The following is a 16,689-nucleotide window of genomic DNA, read 5'->3' on the forward strand; positions in this document are numbered from 1 at the left end:
ATGTTATGTTTAAAATTTAGCGTGCAAAACAAACTTGTTGCTCGAAGTAATGGTCAGTCGTGCGCGATAATTGGGCGCCGAAGGCCGGGTGTGTTTAATTAGTCTCGTCTGTCTCGTCTGCGGGCTGATAAGTGGCCGCTGGTCATTATGAAGTTTCTGGGATTGCGAAGTTTGCTAAGAATAGATTTCGAATACTATATATGAAGTAAGATTCTGTTCTGTGCAGGCCAGTGTTTAATTCGTGGTCTTATAGTAACATGTAATGATTTGACAACAATATTGTAAGTATTATGCAGAATATTAACACCTCTCGTTTGGGTGTAATTAATAGCGCTCATTTATAACATGCTAGACGAAATACCCGGCGTTGCCCAGGTGAAATAGAATATTTACCGGTTATTCGTAAGATCTTAGTAAAAGACATAAATAATGGAAACATATTTTTTTAAATGTCATGTCGGTTAACTATAGCGCACAACACTTGGCTAAGCATGCATTGAGTGTGACGTAACATTGTGATACATTGTAAATTGAAAGTCAGCATTACAACAGTTTTCCACCAGTGAGGTTTGAACACACGATCCCTTTAGTTTTCTACCACTGAGCTAAAGCGGCGCAACGTCAATGCTGCTTTAATTTCATATTATAATTATCACCGACTGGGCGAACATCTTGCCACACACACACACATCTCACAAACTTTCTCTTTTATTATGTAGATTACCATAGGTGACCGAAACATAATAAAAAGTCGCTACAAGTAGTTATAACTATTCATGCCATTTCATGCGTCTGCTAAACCTAAAGCTCTTCACGCATGTTACGCAAAATTGTTAAACATTTGCTATTTTGAAATAGAGTTAGCTCCACCAGGCAACATATCATTAGATAGAAATCGCTCTTCTGGTGGAAACGAAGTATAACCATTAGGTTTTTGTTCTACAGAAACCTAATTATTATTTTTTTACCAAAATCAAAGATTTACTTTGAAGTCGATATGCTGCGTTACTATGAATCAAAAAAAATCGCGCCAAATTATGCAAAGTATCGCATGGGATACAGTGACAAAGTTATGCAGACTGTGATGTTGTATTTAAAAAAGAAAAACAACACGAGCCAAGATAAGTTTGACTTGATGGTCGACGTAGGTTGTGGGAGTGGACAAGCAACCAAACTATTCGCTCCGTACTTTTGCAATGTTGTTGGCATTGATATCAGCGCTAATCAGATCGCAGAAGCTAATAAGGCAAATAAGTTGGAACATGTAACCTGCTGTGTTGGAGCTGCTGAAAGTATTGATATTCCTGACAAGAGTGTTGACTTGGTTATAAGTGGTACAGCCGTGCATTGGTTTGACTTGCCAGCGTTTTTTAAAGAGTTAAAGCGAGTGCTTAAGACTGATGGTTGCTTGGCATTATTTTGTTACCACGATGACAAGCTAACCCTAGCGGAACAGGGAAACAGCAGCTTTGCGAAGTATGACAACGAGGATATACTTACAAGGTATGTTTTCGAGAAGGGGCAATGCAACACACAAGCAAAGGACCACATTTTAGGCGGGTATGGAAAGATTTTCGACGAGATCCCTTCGAAAGATAAAGAACGGGATGACACAAACCAAAATCATCATGACTGGACTCTTGAACAGGCTGTTGGACTGTTATATTCATGTGACAGCATCCAAAACCATATGGAAGCTAAAGTGAAGAATTTTAAAGACAACGACGTCGCCATAACTGAGGAGCTTCTAAAGTCGATTGATCTTGTAGAGGAGTTTCGAACCGAGATCAGAAATGACTGGAACATTAATGAAGACCAAGCCGATTGTGATGTGAAGATGAACTTAGATGCCGGTGTATATATCCTCATGGCTTGTCATCTGGAGTGAGTAACATTTTGAGAGCAATATGTTTCATGTTTTCACAACAAAAAATTGACATTCCTTATTAGTAATGAAACATACATACACAAATTATACATCCGTTTACAACAATTGTGGTCCAGTAAAAATTGCCTGGAACGGCCCGGAACACTGTTATGTTAAAACAATTATTGCCGGAACCACTTACCGGTAAAAATATGTTCACTTTTGACGATCCTTTTTCAAAATGACATTTCTTGCCTATTATAATCATATCATTGTAAAAAACCTTGTTATTTAGAAAAAAATATTTATGTAAAAAGTATTGTCATTAACCCCAAAGCCCGTGCGTTTTATGACACTTCCTAAAATGTCAGGTTTATTAATGCGATTTTTCACTTTGTGCCGACGTTTGACTTGATTCCTGTACAGACTAACTTTTTAAGACCGTGTTCATCTACATAATGAATTGTTTTTCACGTGGTTTCTGTGTCTATTAAATTATTGTTTTTAAATGGATATCTGACTAGCATTATCCAAGAATCAACAACGAAAATAAAAATTTTTAGTTGCCGTCAATGCAGTTAAATATTATATAATGGTGCAATTTACAACTACTTTGCGGCAAGATTTTCGAAGAAATTGAAAAGAAGCAGAACCGCGCAAAAACTGGGAAAAACGTTTAATTAAAACGATGCGTGAAGAACGAGCCTTATGAACGAAGTTCAAGTATTAAATGAAAAAACTTCAAAGTTCAATCAAAACACTAAAAGGCTCACATTTGGGCCGCGGCCCACAATTTGCCGACAACTGCACTAGCACGATAACTTTTAACATTAGGTGCAACCAATCATCCCATTTTTTTCGGCCATGTACATATAATGTTGATAGATAGATAGATAGATTTAAATTTATTTCGGAACAACGGTACCGGTACATGCATGCAAAATTTGAAATAATAAAAAAGCGTCCGTAGTTCCCAGGGGGCGGCGAAAGACTGTTAAGTCATCTAGTCAGCTGCCCCCTGGCTGTGATTCAATTCAAGTTCATTATTTTTTCATATAAAAGAAAGCAATACGAATTAAGATAGGCTACATTACAAAAAGACTATTCGTAAATACAAAACCAAATACATTATATTAAACACCATTAGCGTTACATTTGAAAACTTATTAAAAATTTTACTGGTACGCAGCGAGCCTACTGTGGAAGGATAGTTAAATAGATGTGAAACTGTTTCGGCACAACAGTATATAGGCCTATATGCAAAAACTAAAAAACCATCCGTAGATTTCAGGGAATGGCTAAGTATTTTTACAAGAAAAAAAAGAAAAAGAAAATGAAAACGAAACATGATACTTTACAAAAAGAACTATTCGTAAGTACATCCAGAACAGAAATGACAAAACAAAATACATTATATTAAACACAATTAGCGTCACGTTTGAAAACCTATTTAAATACTTTACTAGTACGCCGCCGAGCCCACGGCGAATAGATAGATAAGTAGATTTATAATTCTTTTGGAACAACGGTATATAGGCCTATATGCAAACACCAAAAAAAGAGTCCGTAGACCCCAGGGAACGGCTAAGCATATTTACAAGGAAAAAGAAAACTAAACGAAACAAGATATATTCCAAAAAGAACTGTTCGTAAGTACATGATTAACTGAGAGATCTGCTATACTATCCAGAAAGGCTCAAAATGCAAGTAGGGGATATGTGGGACCAGTGGTTCACTTTTTACGTTTTTGGATCTGTAGGTTTTATTTGCCTAGTAAAATAGAATTTAGAAGTCTCGACATAAACTTCAATCTCTCCTTCAACATATCATAGCATTTAAATAAAAATATAAGAATAGAAAAGTTGTTTATTTTGCATGCAAATAGCTACCCACCCATGGGGACCAATGGTTCACAACATCTTGTTGAGGAAGAACTCAAGAACCGACCAATACATTTGCAACTTTCATCTGCATTATTTGCCTGCTTATTTTTATTACTACTTACATGGTTTAAATTTATATATACAGCAACCAAAGTATATTAGGAAATTAAAGTACTATGTACCCTAGAAGATATTTAAGAGTTAATGATTGCATTGTGGTCTGTTATTAGGTTAAAGGGTTTAGAGTTGCCGTAAAATGTCGAGTTTCTTAACAACTGGCCTTCAAAGTTGGTGCTTAGGCTTAAAACCTAAGGACAGACCACCATGCATGCATAAACTCGATAGTGATGATGTCGTAATGGATTCCAATATACACTTTGCCTTTAACATATTACTAGGCTACTACTGAGCAAAGCAGCAGGATACAGTACGATTAAACAATAAAACAGTTTTATTAACAAATCCCGCATGGGGATGCCGAGGCGATAGGCGAAATTACAGACCATGGCTCAACAAGGCAGTTTCAAATTTCAGAATACCAGATTTTTCAGAATACCTGCTGCTAAAAGTCCACTCATACGTTTATAGTGTTTGGGTCACCGCGACAAAAGGTCGAGAAACCCTAAACCAGGAGTTCTTAAACTGGGGTCCATAGACCCCTTGGGGGTACGTGAACTAGTTTTAGGGGTCCATAGAGGTCTAATTGAAATATTAGTGTATAGTTAGGAAATAATCAATTTTTCAAAGAAAAGAGTTTAATTAAAAGTAAAACGGATTTGCACTGACTTTATTTATAGACTCCTGTTTACTTCCACATTCTTTGGACCGAAATCAACAGATTTATGAAGTCTCTTTGTATTGTGAAGTCAAATCATGACGCCATCTCTGAAAAACTTGCAAACAAATCGCGCATCGCACATTCAAAGCTGTAACTTCCTTCGAACGTTACTGTGCGGTATTTTCGGACATGATTTGTAGCTTTGTCGGTGCCGGGATGACGTAACAAAGGGGTTGCGCGTTGGAAACGTCTAGCACGAAGTCTGCCATCATCCATCGCTGTATGTTATTGCGATGCATGCAAAATTTGTTGAGATCTGCTATACCATCCAGACAGGCTCAAAATGCAAGTATGCCTTTCATTGCCTTTTTTCTGACATCTCATCGAATATCCAATACAAAACGCAGTGGAACAACTTGTTATAAGTAAAATCAACCAAATATAACAAAACCGAAGCAATTTCACCCGGATTAAAAAACCTGGCAACTATTGTTGCGCCCAATTGAATCGTGATCCTATGCGCTAATTTTAGTTTTATTTTTTTTGAAAGTTACACTTAATTGTCGTTTAATTTAAAATTAATATATATACCTTAAAATTAAAACTAAATTGCTTGGTTAGCGGACATTCCTAGGTGGAATAATGAACTAAAATGTTTCAAAAACAAGCGTTATCGGGCAATGACACTTCGAGTTATTTTCAAGGCAATTTACTGTGATTATACCAGGCTCAGCTGCAACAACAAGTAGCCTCTTTTTTTTTTTTGTAGTTTAGAAATTTTGGCACTATCTGCTGACTGGTAAGGATACATCGCTTACACCTATAGAAATCATATAACTCACAATCAATCAATAGAAATCATACAACTCATAACTTAATCTACAGAAACCATACAACTCTCACAACTCTTGGGGATTTTCTACTTTCGACCAGGGCCACGATGGAATGGACGACAACTGCGCTATAGTTTACCACGGCGCCTGGTGTTATCAGCATTGCCACTATTCCAACCTGAACGGGAAATATTCCCCCACCGAAATCCTCCATCCAGACGCCGAAGTCTTTAACCGTTGGTATGGGCCTCCAGAAAACTTTTTTTTGCAAGTTCAAGAAAGGCGTCTTAAATGAAAATACGGCGAACCGTGTGAACTGATCCATTACCAAACTTTTCAGTCTTCGACCACTTTCAATTTATTAAAGTTTTGGCCCTTAGGTTTACCAGCTTAAACCAAACATTTATCGTTGTCTGATGCGGCACGCATCTGTTGAAGTAATATGCATTTCAAGGGCTTTGGTTTGCTTTAAGTTTGCCATCAGCATTTTATACAGTCAAAAAATAGTAATTTATAGATTTAACACTTTGTATAAAAAATACTATGTTTAGGAATTAAACAAAATAAACCCGGGGTAACAAAAGACGACATTGAGGAAGTTAAACTTTTGAAGAAAGATTTGAAGAAACAGAAATTCGAAGAAAGAAATGCAAACGTAAAAAGTGACAAAACAGATTTTGTGTGGCTCGAATGGGAATACAGAGGCGACAATTGTGCTACATAGCAGTGGCATACGGTAGTGAAGAAAGTATATGTGTAAGTGTTAGTACAGGCAAACCTTTTCACATTTAATATATTGGAGTTTACGTTAAATTAGACCCTTTGTTCTAGAAAACCGACATAAAATATCAAACACTAGAGTAAACGAAATACTCAGGGATTTGTTCAAAAATAAATTCGATAGTTGCTTTCATATCAACCTAATGGCGCACGAACAAAATATAAATTTTTCTTAGCACGAGGTCGCAGTGCAATATTTGTAATAAACTCAGATGAACAAATGTTATGCTCGTAATTGGGCAAGGAACTGTTTTGCCTAAGGCGTAGTTAACCAGTTTCGCAATGACTTGACTAAAAGTGGATTTAAGTCATTGCTTTGAAACGAATTGACAAACTTAAGGTTTTTTATGTGATGTCTGTGCAGATACAGTTGTGGGGTGAATAATGACCTTCACAAATTGGCAAAATCATCTTGATGAACTCCAATGAGCGAGTAGCTCACGAATCTAAACTTGAACGTTATACTCCAATGATTTTCAGAAGCAGAACAATGGGAAAGACGGCGCGCCCAACGCCGCTATTCTAGCGCCACCATGCGGTTATTGTAGAAGTATAATGTAAAATTAGTTATTGCGCTTTTCCTTTTCAAAAGTAAACGGAAGGAAAAAATTCTGAAAAAAAAAGTTTGCGAAACAATCTCAGCAAAAACGTGAATGTCACGTTCGAGACGACTTAAAGTGAATTAGTCATGCAGTGGAAAGACGCAAAATACTCGTGCTAAAAAGTTTTTTTTAACCTGAAAGGTTAATCTTGTCAATATATATTCAGTTTGCGTGGCTTTGGCTTGGAAACCACGGGTGCTTACTATACTTACATCGTGACGCGTATGTTGCTTAAGTTGTAGCAATTGATATAGATTACGGGTGTCCAAGCATTATTTTAAAGGTACCAAGAAATGCAAAGCCTGGCGATCGCGGACAAGGTTCAAAGCAACGTGACATCCCCCCACCATTATCATCACCATCCGACGATCCAAAAAACATGTATTTTATAAATCACACATAAAATGAGGGCAAATCAGACCGATCGGCTTGAACACAAGAAAAGTAAACGACAGTTATTTGGGCAGTGTTTTTTACTGTATTTCAAATGACCGCAATTGTCTTTTAAGTTTCTCTAACTCTCTATCCAAATGTCGCTGTAACTACAGCTAAGGTTGTTTTGTTGCTTTACATAAAATGGGGGACCTCTTTTTAATTTTCCAGTGAAAGCTTAACCTTAGAAATACAAACAAAAATATCGAAACCGTAAACATTTGTGTGTGCAGTTGCTTTTCTTCGTCGCTTTGCTACAAGCACAGCAAAGCGTAGCAACACACACACTGTTCTTAATTTCCACCGCAAAGCGTGCTTATAAAACAAGCAATCTATCGAACTGGAGCCCGACTTTGAAAAGGGTTTTTCCAACGAAAGTAAATAACGCTTTTCGGCTGCTGATGGCCTCATTTAGGCTGGAGAGCAACCAGATCGTTCGCAAGAAAACAGCAGTGTAACGTCGGTATAAAGACAGCATAGCGGGGTATACACTGCATAACGCCTTTTTAAAGAGGCAGTTTTTTCAATAGTTTAACCTAGTTTTCGAGTTTCAAAATTTTGCTTTAACTTGACTTGATATGCATTAAAAAATGTCTTCACTTGTACTTAAGTTGTTTTTTGAATAACTTTACTTTGATTAAGTCAACCTAAAAATGATCTGTTTACAAAACTGTATTTTATTTTACCCTTTACATTACTTTTACGAAGAAATTTAGTTTTCGTCAATATTGAATTTGATGCAACAAAATATAGCCATTTATTTAGAATCCAATACCAACATAAAAAACATATAGTATAACACAAGGATCCATGTTTTGGAAAGCATATAGTTTTGAGGGAGACTTTAACAACTTTGTTTAGTCCAGGTTCGCGGAGTCGGACTCGGGACTCGGGACTCGAGTAAGACCACGTAAAACTGCCCGAGCCCCGAGTCCGACATGCGCATTCGCCGTATCAAATTTTAAAACAGATATGGCCGCCAACCGGAAATTGTAAAGGGGAATATTATATGGTGGAATGTTTTTCAACCATGTATTATGAGTGAATGAATTATACAACATCCCTTTAAGTGGATTGCTCAATATACAAGTTATTTTAGTTACGTAAATTGGCGGAATACAGTCAGGGCCGGGCTTGGTACTCGACGAAATCGCACATTTGACCGGAGTGGAGCTCAGGTTATTTTTTTGGCCGGAGTCGGACTGGGGTTAGTTTACCCGACTCCGCAGCCCTGGTTTAGTGATAGCTCAGCACACAGAACTTACAAGTTTAACGTCAGTAACCACGGTTTAATCAGTTAAATGAACGCATGTATTACAGCGTGTCTAACCACGTCAAGGTAAGGTTCAGCTGCTGTAATTCTTAACACGATTTACTGACGATCACGATTTAGTCCGTTAAACAGTAAACAGGAGACGTTTTGCGTCATACACTTAAACATGTTAAACAAGTGCTATATGAAACAGATTTATGTTTAACTTGAGCTAAACGTTTAAAAATCAAATAACAAATCGCTAAAGCAGTGAATCGTCGTAAAGTAGAAGAGCTAACCGATTATAACAATGAGTCGCTACTTAAGTATTTCGTCACATTTTTGCTTTTAGCAATACACTTGAATGTTTTTTCCCTTGTACATTGTGTTTTGATAACATTGCAAGTTTTTTTTCACACTCGATCAAAATCAAACTAAATTTAATATTAAACTTAAACGAATAGATGTAAAACTTATCTTTTGGGACTAAATAAGGTAATGTGATATACTTCACTGTTTTTTTTACGGATATAACATCAGAGTAAACAAGTCACGTAAAATTTAGACAAATTAGTTCGATAATAATAAGACTTGTTGATCTGCATAAAAAACAGCTCGCTGGTTTTACAAATTGAATAATTCCAAAGTTCCTAAACTTTGTAGATACGTTGGCCTAATCTTTTTTGTAGAGAGATTTTCTCACGGGTCCCACAAGCTAAGGTTCCCTATTAAATATGATCAACTTTAAACTTGTGGAAAGTTTTATTGCAAGTGCGATATAAGCAGCCTATTTTACAACCTAGACTAGTAGACTTCGAATAAATAAAAAATATAAAGATGATCCTGCAGATAGTTTCAGAATGTTAGACAAATCAAAAAGCTGTTGCTCAAAACATCATTGCAATCAAAAAGTTCCAGTTTAATATTTTGACTTTAAATGGCCCTATAGGTAAAAATTGCAATGGCGTATTATGGTAATCTGAAAAATTATTATTACTATTATTTTTCAGTTTTGCTTTAAATCTTAAACAGTTCAGATTCGATTGTCTAAAATAACGCAACGAGGTGCAATTTCAATTTCATGGCGCCTCGTCCAATAAATATTTTTGTGTAAACGGCATATCTGACGAAACCTGTGTTAACTACGTCTACCGTGCAATGTTTGCAATATTGATCGACAGACCGACGGCATGTTTTGTGGAGTGAAGCAGCAACGGTTTGCCGACGAAGCAAAATTCGTAAGCTCATATGACAAGGCCTACACTACTTTATAACTGGATTAACTGTTCAGAGCACATTTAGCCCGTGCAATTGCATAACGATGATTGAGATTGTTTCAAGGTCGCTGGCCCTAATTCCTGGGTTGTGGAGCTTTTGGAATTTCCTCGGAATTGCAGCAACTTTGCTTTATTTTTTCTGGTGGAGACGCCCGCACTCCAAATTTCCACCAGGCCCAAGAGGGTTGCCATTACTGGGGGTTGTTCCATTCCTAGGAAACTACCCGTTCAAGACCTACAAAAAATGGAGCTTGGAAAAATACGGACCAGTGTTGTCGGTTAAGATGGGTGTTGAGGATGTGGTAGTGTTAAACGATTACAATTCAATTTATCAGGTAAGAAATTGTATCAGTGTGTGCAAAATTTAATAGTAATAATAATAATTTATTGTCAAGATTACCATTATACACCATTGCAATTTTTACCTTTTTACTATTTTTTACCCATTTAAGGCAATAACATAAACAGGCAGCACTTTTTGGATGCAACGCTTTTTTTAAGCAACAGCTTTTTGATTTGTGGTAGTGTTAAACGATTACGATTCAATTTATCAGGTAAGAAATTCTATCAATGTGGCTAAAACTTAAAGCACAGGAATGCGGCCTTCAGTAAGGAATACTTGTGAAATCTTAGTAGATACATTTGTATAAGGCCGTTCGGTTCTTGTTATTTAACAATGCTTTGCAAACAGAACATCATACTTAAATTGAGACAATTTCCCAGGCTAACGTTTATATAAGAGGCCATCTCTTTAGGACTAAATGGCAAATCAGCGCCAGTGACATTTGTCAGTATTTCTGGATTGCGCAGCAGTTGATTTTCTCACAAAATAAGTGATTGAATGTTATTTCTATGTGACAGCGGGCGGAAAAGTCTTTAATTGAAAATTTATGTTTAATGTTTTCGCCAAATTGATTTGTCCAGTTGTTGACAAAGCTGTTGATGTACGCGTTTATGATGAGTTGATCACTTAATTACTGTTTTGTTGTTTATGTAACATCTATTATAGGCACTGGTGAAAAAAGGAGCATCATTTTCGGATCGCCCTTGGATTGAACTGTTTGCTCGTTCAGTTGGCTCCAATGGAATAGCCACGAAACCCTACGGCGAGTCATTTAAGACACAGAAGCGTTTTGGTCTGAAATATTTACGAGAGTAAGACAATTTTTTTTTTTTTTTTTTACTGTCTTGATATAATCGCTTTTTTACAGACAAGATTCGGGAAAAAAATTTGAAGGTATTGTAAATGGAGAAGTTGATGTATTCATCTCTGCTGTACAAAAAAGAGAAAAAGGCTCAATCGACCTTCATGTAATTGGCAAATATAAATACATAAAGCACGATTGGCTATTTAAGGGCTTTGTCAGATGGATATTTAGATGTAATTAACTATTGCGTATAACTTACGAATCGCCAAATAAAACTAGAATATTAAAGTTAAGCAAATTATTTTTTAATTGCGATGAAAGAACGTTTTTCTTTTGACAATTTTGTGTTACAGAAACATTTCTTTACAATAGCTGCAAATGTGATTTCACAAATTTGTTTCGGAATGCGCTACGATTTTGAAGATCCGGCGTTCGCAAAGCTCCTAGATGCACTCCAACGCATGTGCGTACAAATGTCTGCCGAAGTTTTCATCCAGTAGAAATGTTTTTTATCCAGTAGTTTACCTTGATTTTGCATAATTATTCGTCTGCAACTTAACTTAAAACAATGTATAATTGTGTCATATTGCAAACAATATTATTGAGCTTAGATAACTAGGTTACATTTGGTACAGCTTTAGTTTACCAATTGTAAGAACCTTATTTTACTAAATGATGCTCATATTTAGTTTAAAGCATTGACTGTATGATGCAGATCATCCTACACTGAACGTAACGCCATTAACAAAACTGACAACCAAACATAATATACTGAAAAAGGCGCAAGTTTTGATGAATTGTTTTAAAGTCCACATAAAGTTAGAAAACCCTGGTTTAGTTGGTTATATTGTGCATAGGCTTGCGGATCCACAGGATGCCGTCTACATAAATCTCATGCAGACATATGGATCTTTAGCCAAGCTACCTCCTGTATCGTGGGCAGCAAAAAGAAGCGAAGATAGAATGAAGATTATTATTGGTTAGCTAATATCAATTGCATTTTTTTTTGTTTTTTTGTAATAAAAAAATTAATACTAAAATAGCCAGGAATAGCTTTTTTTAATTTATAAACCTCCATTTACCTCCATTTAATAGTTAAAATATATGTTTTTGTAAGTGTAGGGTGTAAAATAAATTCCATTAAAATCCCAATAACTTCAACGATATATATCGAAATACAGACGAAGTCCAAAATAATATCGATAAACACCGGGAAAAATTCGACCCGGACAACGTTAATGATTTCATCGACTCATTTCTATATGAGCAAAAGATGAGTGGTCTCGACAACTCGTTTACGGTTTGTCTCAATGTTTCTCAATGTTTCTAAAGATTCAAAACTTTAATTATATATCATTATACGTTTTATTTACAAAAAGTCTTTTTAGTAAGTAATTGGTTTATAACCTACATCCATATCCACAAGTCAAGTATATGTTAGGTTGGTTTTATTCATTTGAATTAGTGCTTCTGGTGAAGTCCAGGCGTTTTTACTTTTTAAATATGAATACACTATGAACGAAATACCCGAGGTCTCTCAGTTTGATAGGCTGTTTACCAGTGTAATGCCTTTAAACAAAATGCTTGACAAATAGCGTTGTACCGAAAAAATATATAGTAGTTACCGTTGCAATACGCGACACTATTCCTGTTTGAACAACATGTAACAAGCCATGAAGCTGTGGCCTCTTAATCACTTTTACATATTTTTTTATTATTTTTCTCGTGTTTGCGAAAGCCTTGTGCTATAACCGATGAATTAAAAAGCCCGGACTAAATACTCTATATTGTTTTTTGATCAGTTTAACCATATATCGCATGAAGCTTAGAATAATAAAATAATTCTTCGACTTATGTCGTTATCCCGATGATATGAAGTAATTACCATTGCGAAAACCCAATACTTTGCGTGGTTCAACAAAATAAATAAACCATGAAGCTAAAAAAAGTGTATTTGAAGCAGGGAGTCGAACCGTTTGACTTTTCCGGTTCAGGTTCGGTTCGGGTTCAAGGATTTTTTCGGAATCAGGTTTAGTTCCGGTTTCGGTTCGGAGTAATTTAAAAGTTCCAGTTCAGTTCCGGTTCGAAAATCGTTATTTTAAAACCGGTTCATAAAGTTCCGGTTCAGATACAATATAATTTGTGTTAAATCTCAAAATGTGGGTCGATAATTGTAGAGAATAATCTTTGAATTATAAGTCATTTAATATAAGTTCCGTGACTTATTAAAAAAATAGCAACTCAATATTGAAATATCTAAAAAATAAAAAATAAACAATTTTTTTATTTAATATTCATATTTTTTTCATAAAATTACGAACATGGCGTAACTTGACTCTGTAAAATAGAATTTGTGACGTCATGCTGGAGCGAACCGCTTTTATTTACAGGTTCGGGTTCGGTCAAGGTTCAGGTACTTTCAAATTATTCGGCTCAGTTCCGGTTCGGCTCCTTAAAATCTTATAAAAACCGGTTCAGGTTCGGTTACGATTCGGAAAAAATTGACCCAAAACCGGTTCATAAAGTTCCGGTTCGGTTCCGGTTCGACTCCGTGATTTGAAGTGTCGAAAAAGCTTTTGTAACTTGGTATAAGGGATAATGCTTTCCTATAGCGCTATACACTTGGCTTAGCACGTAAGGCATACTATCAATATTGTTTAGTATTTTATATCTGGGAGAGAGATCTATCGCTTTGTAAATATGGAAGCAAGCGAGACGTTTGCCATGGTAAAACCCAGTGTTGCAATGACTTAAGTCAATGATTTGACTTAAGTGCACTTAAGTCATTGTTTTCAAATGACTTGACTTGACTTAAGTCTTTCGGACAAATGACTTGACTTGACTTAAATCATTTGGACGAATGACTTGGGTTGAAATAAAGAATTTCTTTAGTATTTTTTTTTTATAAAATTGAGCTATTTGTCCAAATTTTTGCACGAAAAACAAATTGCTTGCTATATGTTCCGTTTTCGTTAGTTTTTAGTTTAGTTATTGTTCATAATCATGCGAGTTTAAAAATTCTAGTAGTTTAACGCTTTATTTTTATGACAAGGACATGACTTGAAGTTGACTTGCTCTAATTATGACTTGACTGGGACTTGACTTGCGCAACTGATGAATTGGACTGGGACTTGACTTGTTATTTATTCGAAAAGACTTAACTTGGACTTAAGTTATTTTACAAATAACTTGACTGGGACTTAAGTCATTTCAAAATGACTTGTTTACAACACTGGAACTTACTCTCAACGGTTGTTTCTTGCGATTTGCAATCATACCGAATAAAAACGACCGAAAAACCAACAACTAGACAAAATTATATTAAGATTTTGTAGTTTGGCAATGACGTTGAAACAATGTGGTTAATCTCTGCAGGACAGTCAGTTGCGTGGGTTTTGTAGAGACATGTTTTTGGGTGGAACTGATACGACCAGCACGTCAGTAGCCTGGCTTTTTGTCATCTGGTTAAACTTTCCCCAATACCAAGAAGGCATTTTACAAGAAATTGAACAAGCATTCGGTAAGCATTTTTATTAAATTAACAATGACAGGGTTAACGTATTTTTAAAATTAATTGGTAACTATAACTTTAATTTTGTTTGAAATCAGATGACTTGCTATTTACATTTTCTTTATTTCTCAAATTTCCCAAGCATACTTTTTATTTTTATATCTTTGCTTAACATGAACATACGCCATTTTAAGGTGACTTTATAAGTGCAACATTTGCCCGTGACACTACAAACCTATGATGGTGAACATCACGTTAATTAACAAACAGAAGTATAATACACATTAGGCCGATTTTTATTGTTGTATTGGAATGAGATAATAAGATTACCCTGGTCAAAAAACACGTTTTCAATTAAGAATTTTCTAACTGTTGGTTGCTAATTCTGCGTTCGTTTGTTGTGCAGGTAAAGACGGAACCCCTTCCATGGTAAAAAGCAGTGAAATGCCGTTAACGTTCGCCTTCATCCAAGAAACTTTCAGATATCGAAGCATTGCGCCATTCGGTCTTGACCACCTCACTTCCAAGACTTGTCAATTGATGGGACATATTATTCCAAAGGGAACCAAGGTAAATTTATAAAGATGAGTTAGCCACATAACATGATATAGGGGCTTTGAAATGTGCTAAAACTTGGGAGAAAAATCTTGGTGCTGTAAACTTTCCAGCCAAAACTATCAAGCATTTTCCAAGTGCAAGATCAAGAGATACAAAAAACTATTAACTCTGTAAATGTGTCGGCTAACAATTTGGCGAGCTCTATAAAACATAAGTGGTTGACCTGCAACTCTGCAGTAGGCTAGCATGCTTATTGTTACGGTGTTCACCAATAGAGTTTTGTCGTTTAGCAAAGGTCTTGTCACGGTATAATTGCAATATTTTGGAGAGAAAAGTTGTGCTATATTTTTGTTGCCTTAATTACTTGCAACCTAGACAAGTTTAAGGAGTACTAATTTAAGGGTCGTATTTTAACATATGCTAAAGAGTAAAGTTCATAAGCTGAATGTAGGACACTTTGTTAAATGTCTTTGAGGGTGACACCTGAGTTAAGGCAGAGTATATATTAGTTTACAAACTATGGAAGTCTTGTCAGAGATGGCACGTCACATAATTTAGTTGACAGGGCGCGTTAAATAGAATGTACATTTTTATATATCGCGGTAACGAGAATTTTGCTATTGCTCGTATTTGATGAGTGGAACATGCAATTGCATTGAGATACGATTTTTTTTTGGGGGGGGGGGGGGTCGCAAAAAGTTTAAACTTTTTTGTTTAGCCTTTGTCATTGTATTAACCGCCGTAACGAACACAAATAACAATGTTAGCAAACCGTTTCGAGCAGCAACTGACTGAGTGTTAACGCAATACTCAAAAAATATTGAAAGAGCAAAACCTGTCTAAAAGTAGTAAAACTACATTACTGCATAGCAAACGTAATATTAACTACATCGTTGGTGACGTAACAGTGCATGACAATTGAAGGTGTGGCATGCCTGTGATCGATTTTTGTGGTACTGCTCACAAATGCTAAACAAAAATATTAAGAGTAAAATATCTATAAATTTTGGGGGTTCATGGCCCCTCAGGACCCCCTGGCTACGCCTATACCACGGCCCACTAAAAAATGTTAAAAGCCCACATTCGAGCGGCGGCTTCCATTTTTCCGACCACTGCTTTATTGTATACTTTCAAATATTTTTTAACAGGTTGTGCCTAATCTGTACGGCGCTCACATGGACCCGAAAACTTGGTCAAACCCACAGTCTTTCGATCCCAATCGTCACATAAACGAAGACGGGAAGTTTGTTAGTTCCTCCAAGATCATCCCCTTTTCAGTGGGTCCAAGGGTTTGCATAGCGGAGGGCTTGTCAAGAATGGAAGTGTTCATTATCTTTGTCAAGCTTCTGCAGAAGTTTAAAGTGTTTCCTTCAGGGGAAGGGGTTCCTCCTGTTAATAATGAGATAAAAGGTGTGGTTCTTGCCCCCCAAAGATGCGATGTTATATTGGAACCTAGATTTTAGAATATAAAATTTATTTTGCAGTTAATAATTAACAGCAATTAATTTAAAAAAACAAATAAATTGTAGCCTACATCAATAGTATATTTGTTTCAATTGTTTTTTGACCGTTTTTTGAGTTGATTCGTATAACGCACATCAATAATAATTTTTGTTTGGACCGTCCGTTTCATCGTATGCAAAGTAACTATTTGTATCAAGAGAGGAATATCAACAATCACAAATAAACCTGATTTACACACTCAATTTTTTTGTTGATCACTTTCATAAACTCTCCTTTCTCAGAAAATATGGAACGATTTAAAAAA

At 35.9% G+C, this 16,689-nt stretch overlaps 2 protein-coding genes across 2 annotated transcripts; both read left to right on the forward strand.

Moving 5' to 3' along the window:
* The first annotated feature begins 1,051 nt into the window (after positions 1–1,051).
* On the forward strand, positions 1,052–1,888 carry LOC146137009 (uncharacterized). Its single transcript, XM_083396315.1, has one exon. The coding sequence runs from the start codon at positions 1,052–1,054 to the stop codon at positions 1,886–1,888; it is 837 nt and encodes a 278-aa protein (XP_083252441.1).
* Positions 1,889–9,748: 7,860 nt separating this feature from the next.
* Positions 9,749–16,384, forward strand: LOC146137010 (cytochrome P450 2U1-like). Its single transcript, XM_083396316.1, has 7 exons — positions 9,749–10,039; positions 11,206–11,348; positions 11,710–11,831; positions 12,034–12,152; positions 14,228–14,372; positions 14,770–14,933; positions 16,070–16,384. The coding sequence occupies exons 1-7, from the start codon at positions 9,749–9,751 to the stop codon at positions 16,382–16,384; spliced, it is 1,299 nt and encodes a 432-aa protein (XP_083252442.1).
* The last annotated feature ends 305 nt before the right edge of the window (positions 16,385–16,689 follow it).

This window comes from Ascidiella aspersa, chromosome 8 (genome assembly GCF_963924565.1).
Source record: "Ascidiella aspersa chromosome 8, kaAscAspe10.2, whole genome shotgun sequence".
NCBI classification, from domain to species: Eukaryota; Metazoa; Chordata; class Ascidiacea; order Phlebobranchia; family Ascidiidae; genus Ascidiella; species Ascidiella aspersa.

Excerpts from the sequence above, each read along its gene's own strand:
- LOC146137009 (XM_083396315.1), top strand. The coding sequence starts at position 1,052 with ATGGGATACAGTGACAAAGTTATGCAGACTGTGATGTTGTATTTAAAA.
- LOC146137010 (XM_083396316.1), top strand. The coding sequence starts at position 9,749 with ATGATTGAGATTGTTTCAAGGTCGCTGGCCCTAATTCCTGGGTTGTGG. Across the intron at positions 10,040-11,205 it reads ATTACAATTCAATTTATCAG|AAACATTTCTTTACAATAGC; the intron begins GTAAGAAATTGT and ends TTTGTGTTACAG. Across the intron at positions 14,934-16,069 it reads TTATTCCAAAGGGAACCAAG|GTTGTGCCTAATCTGTACGG; the intron begins GTAAATTTATAA and ends ATTTTTTAACAG.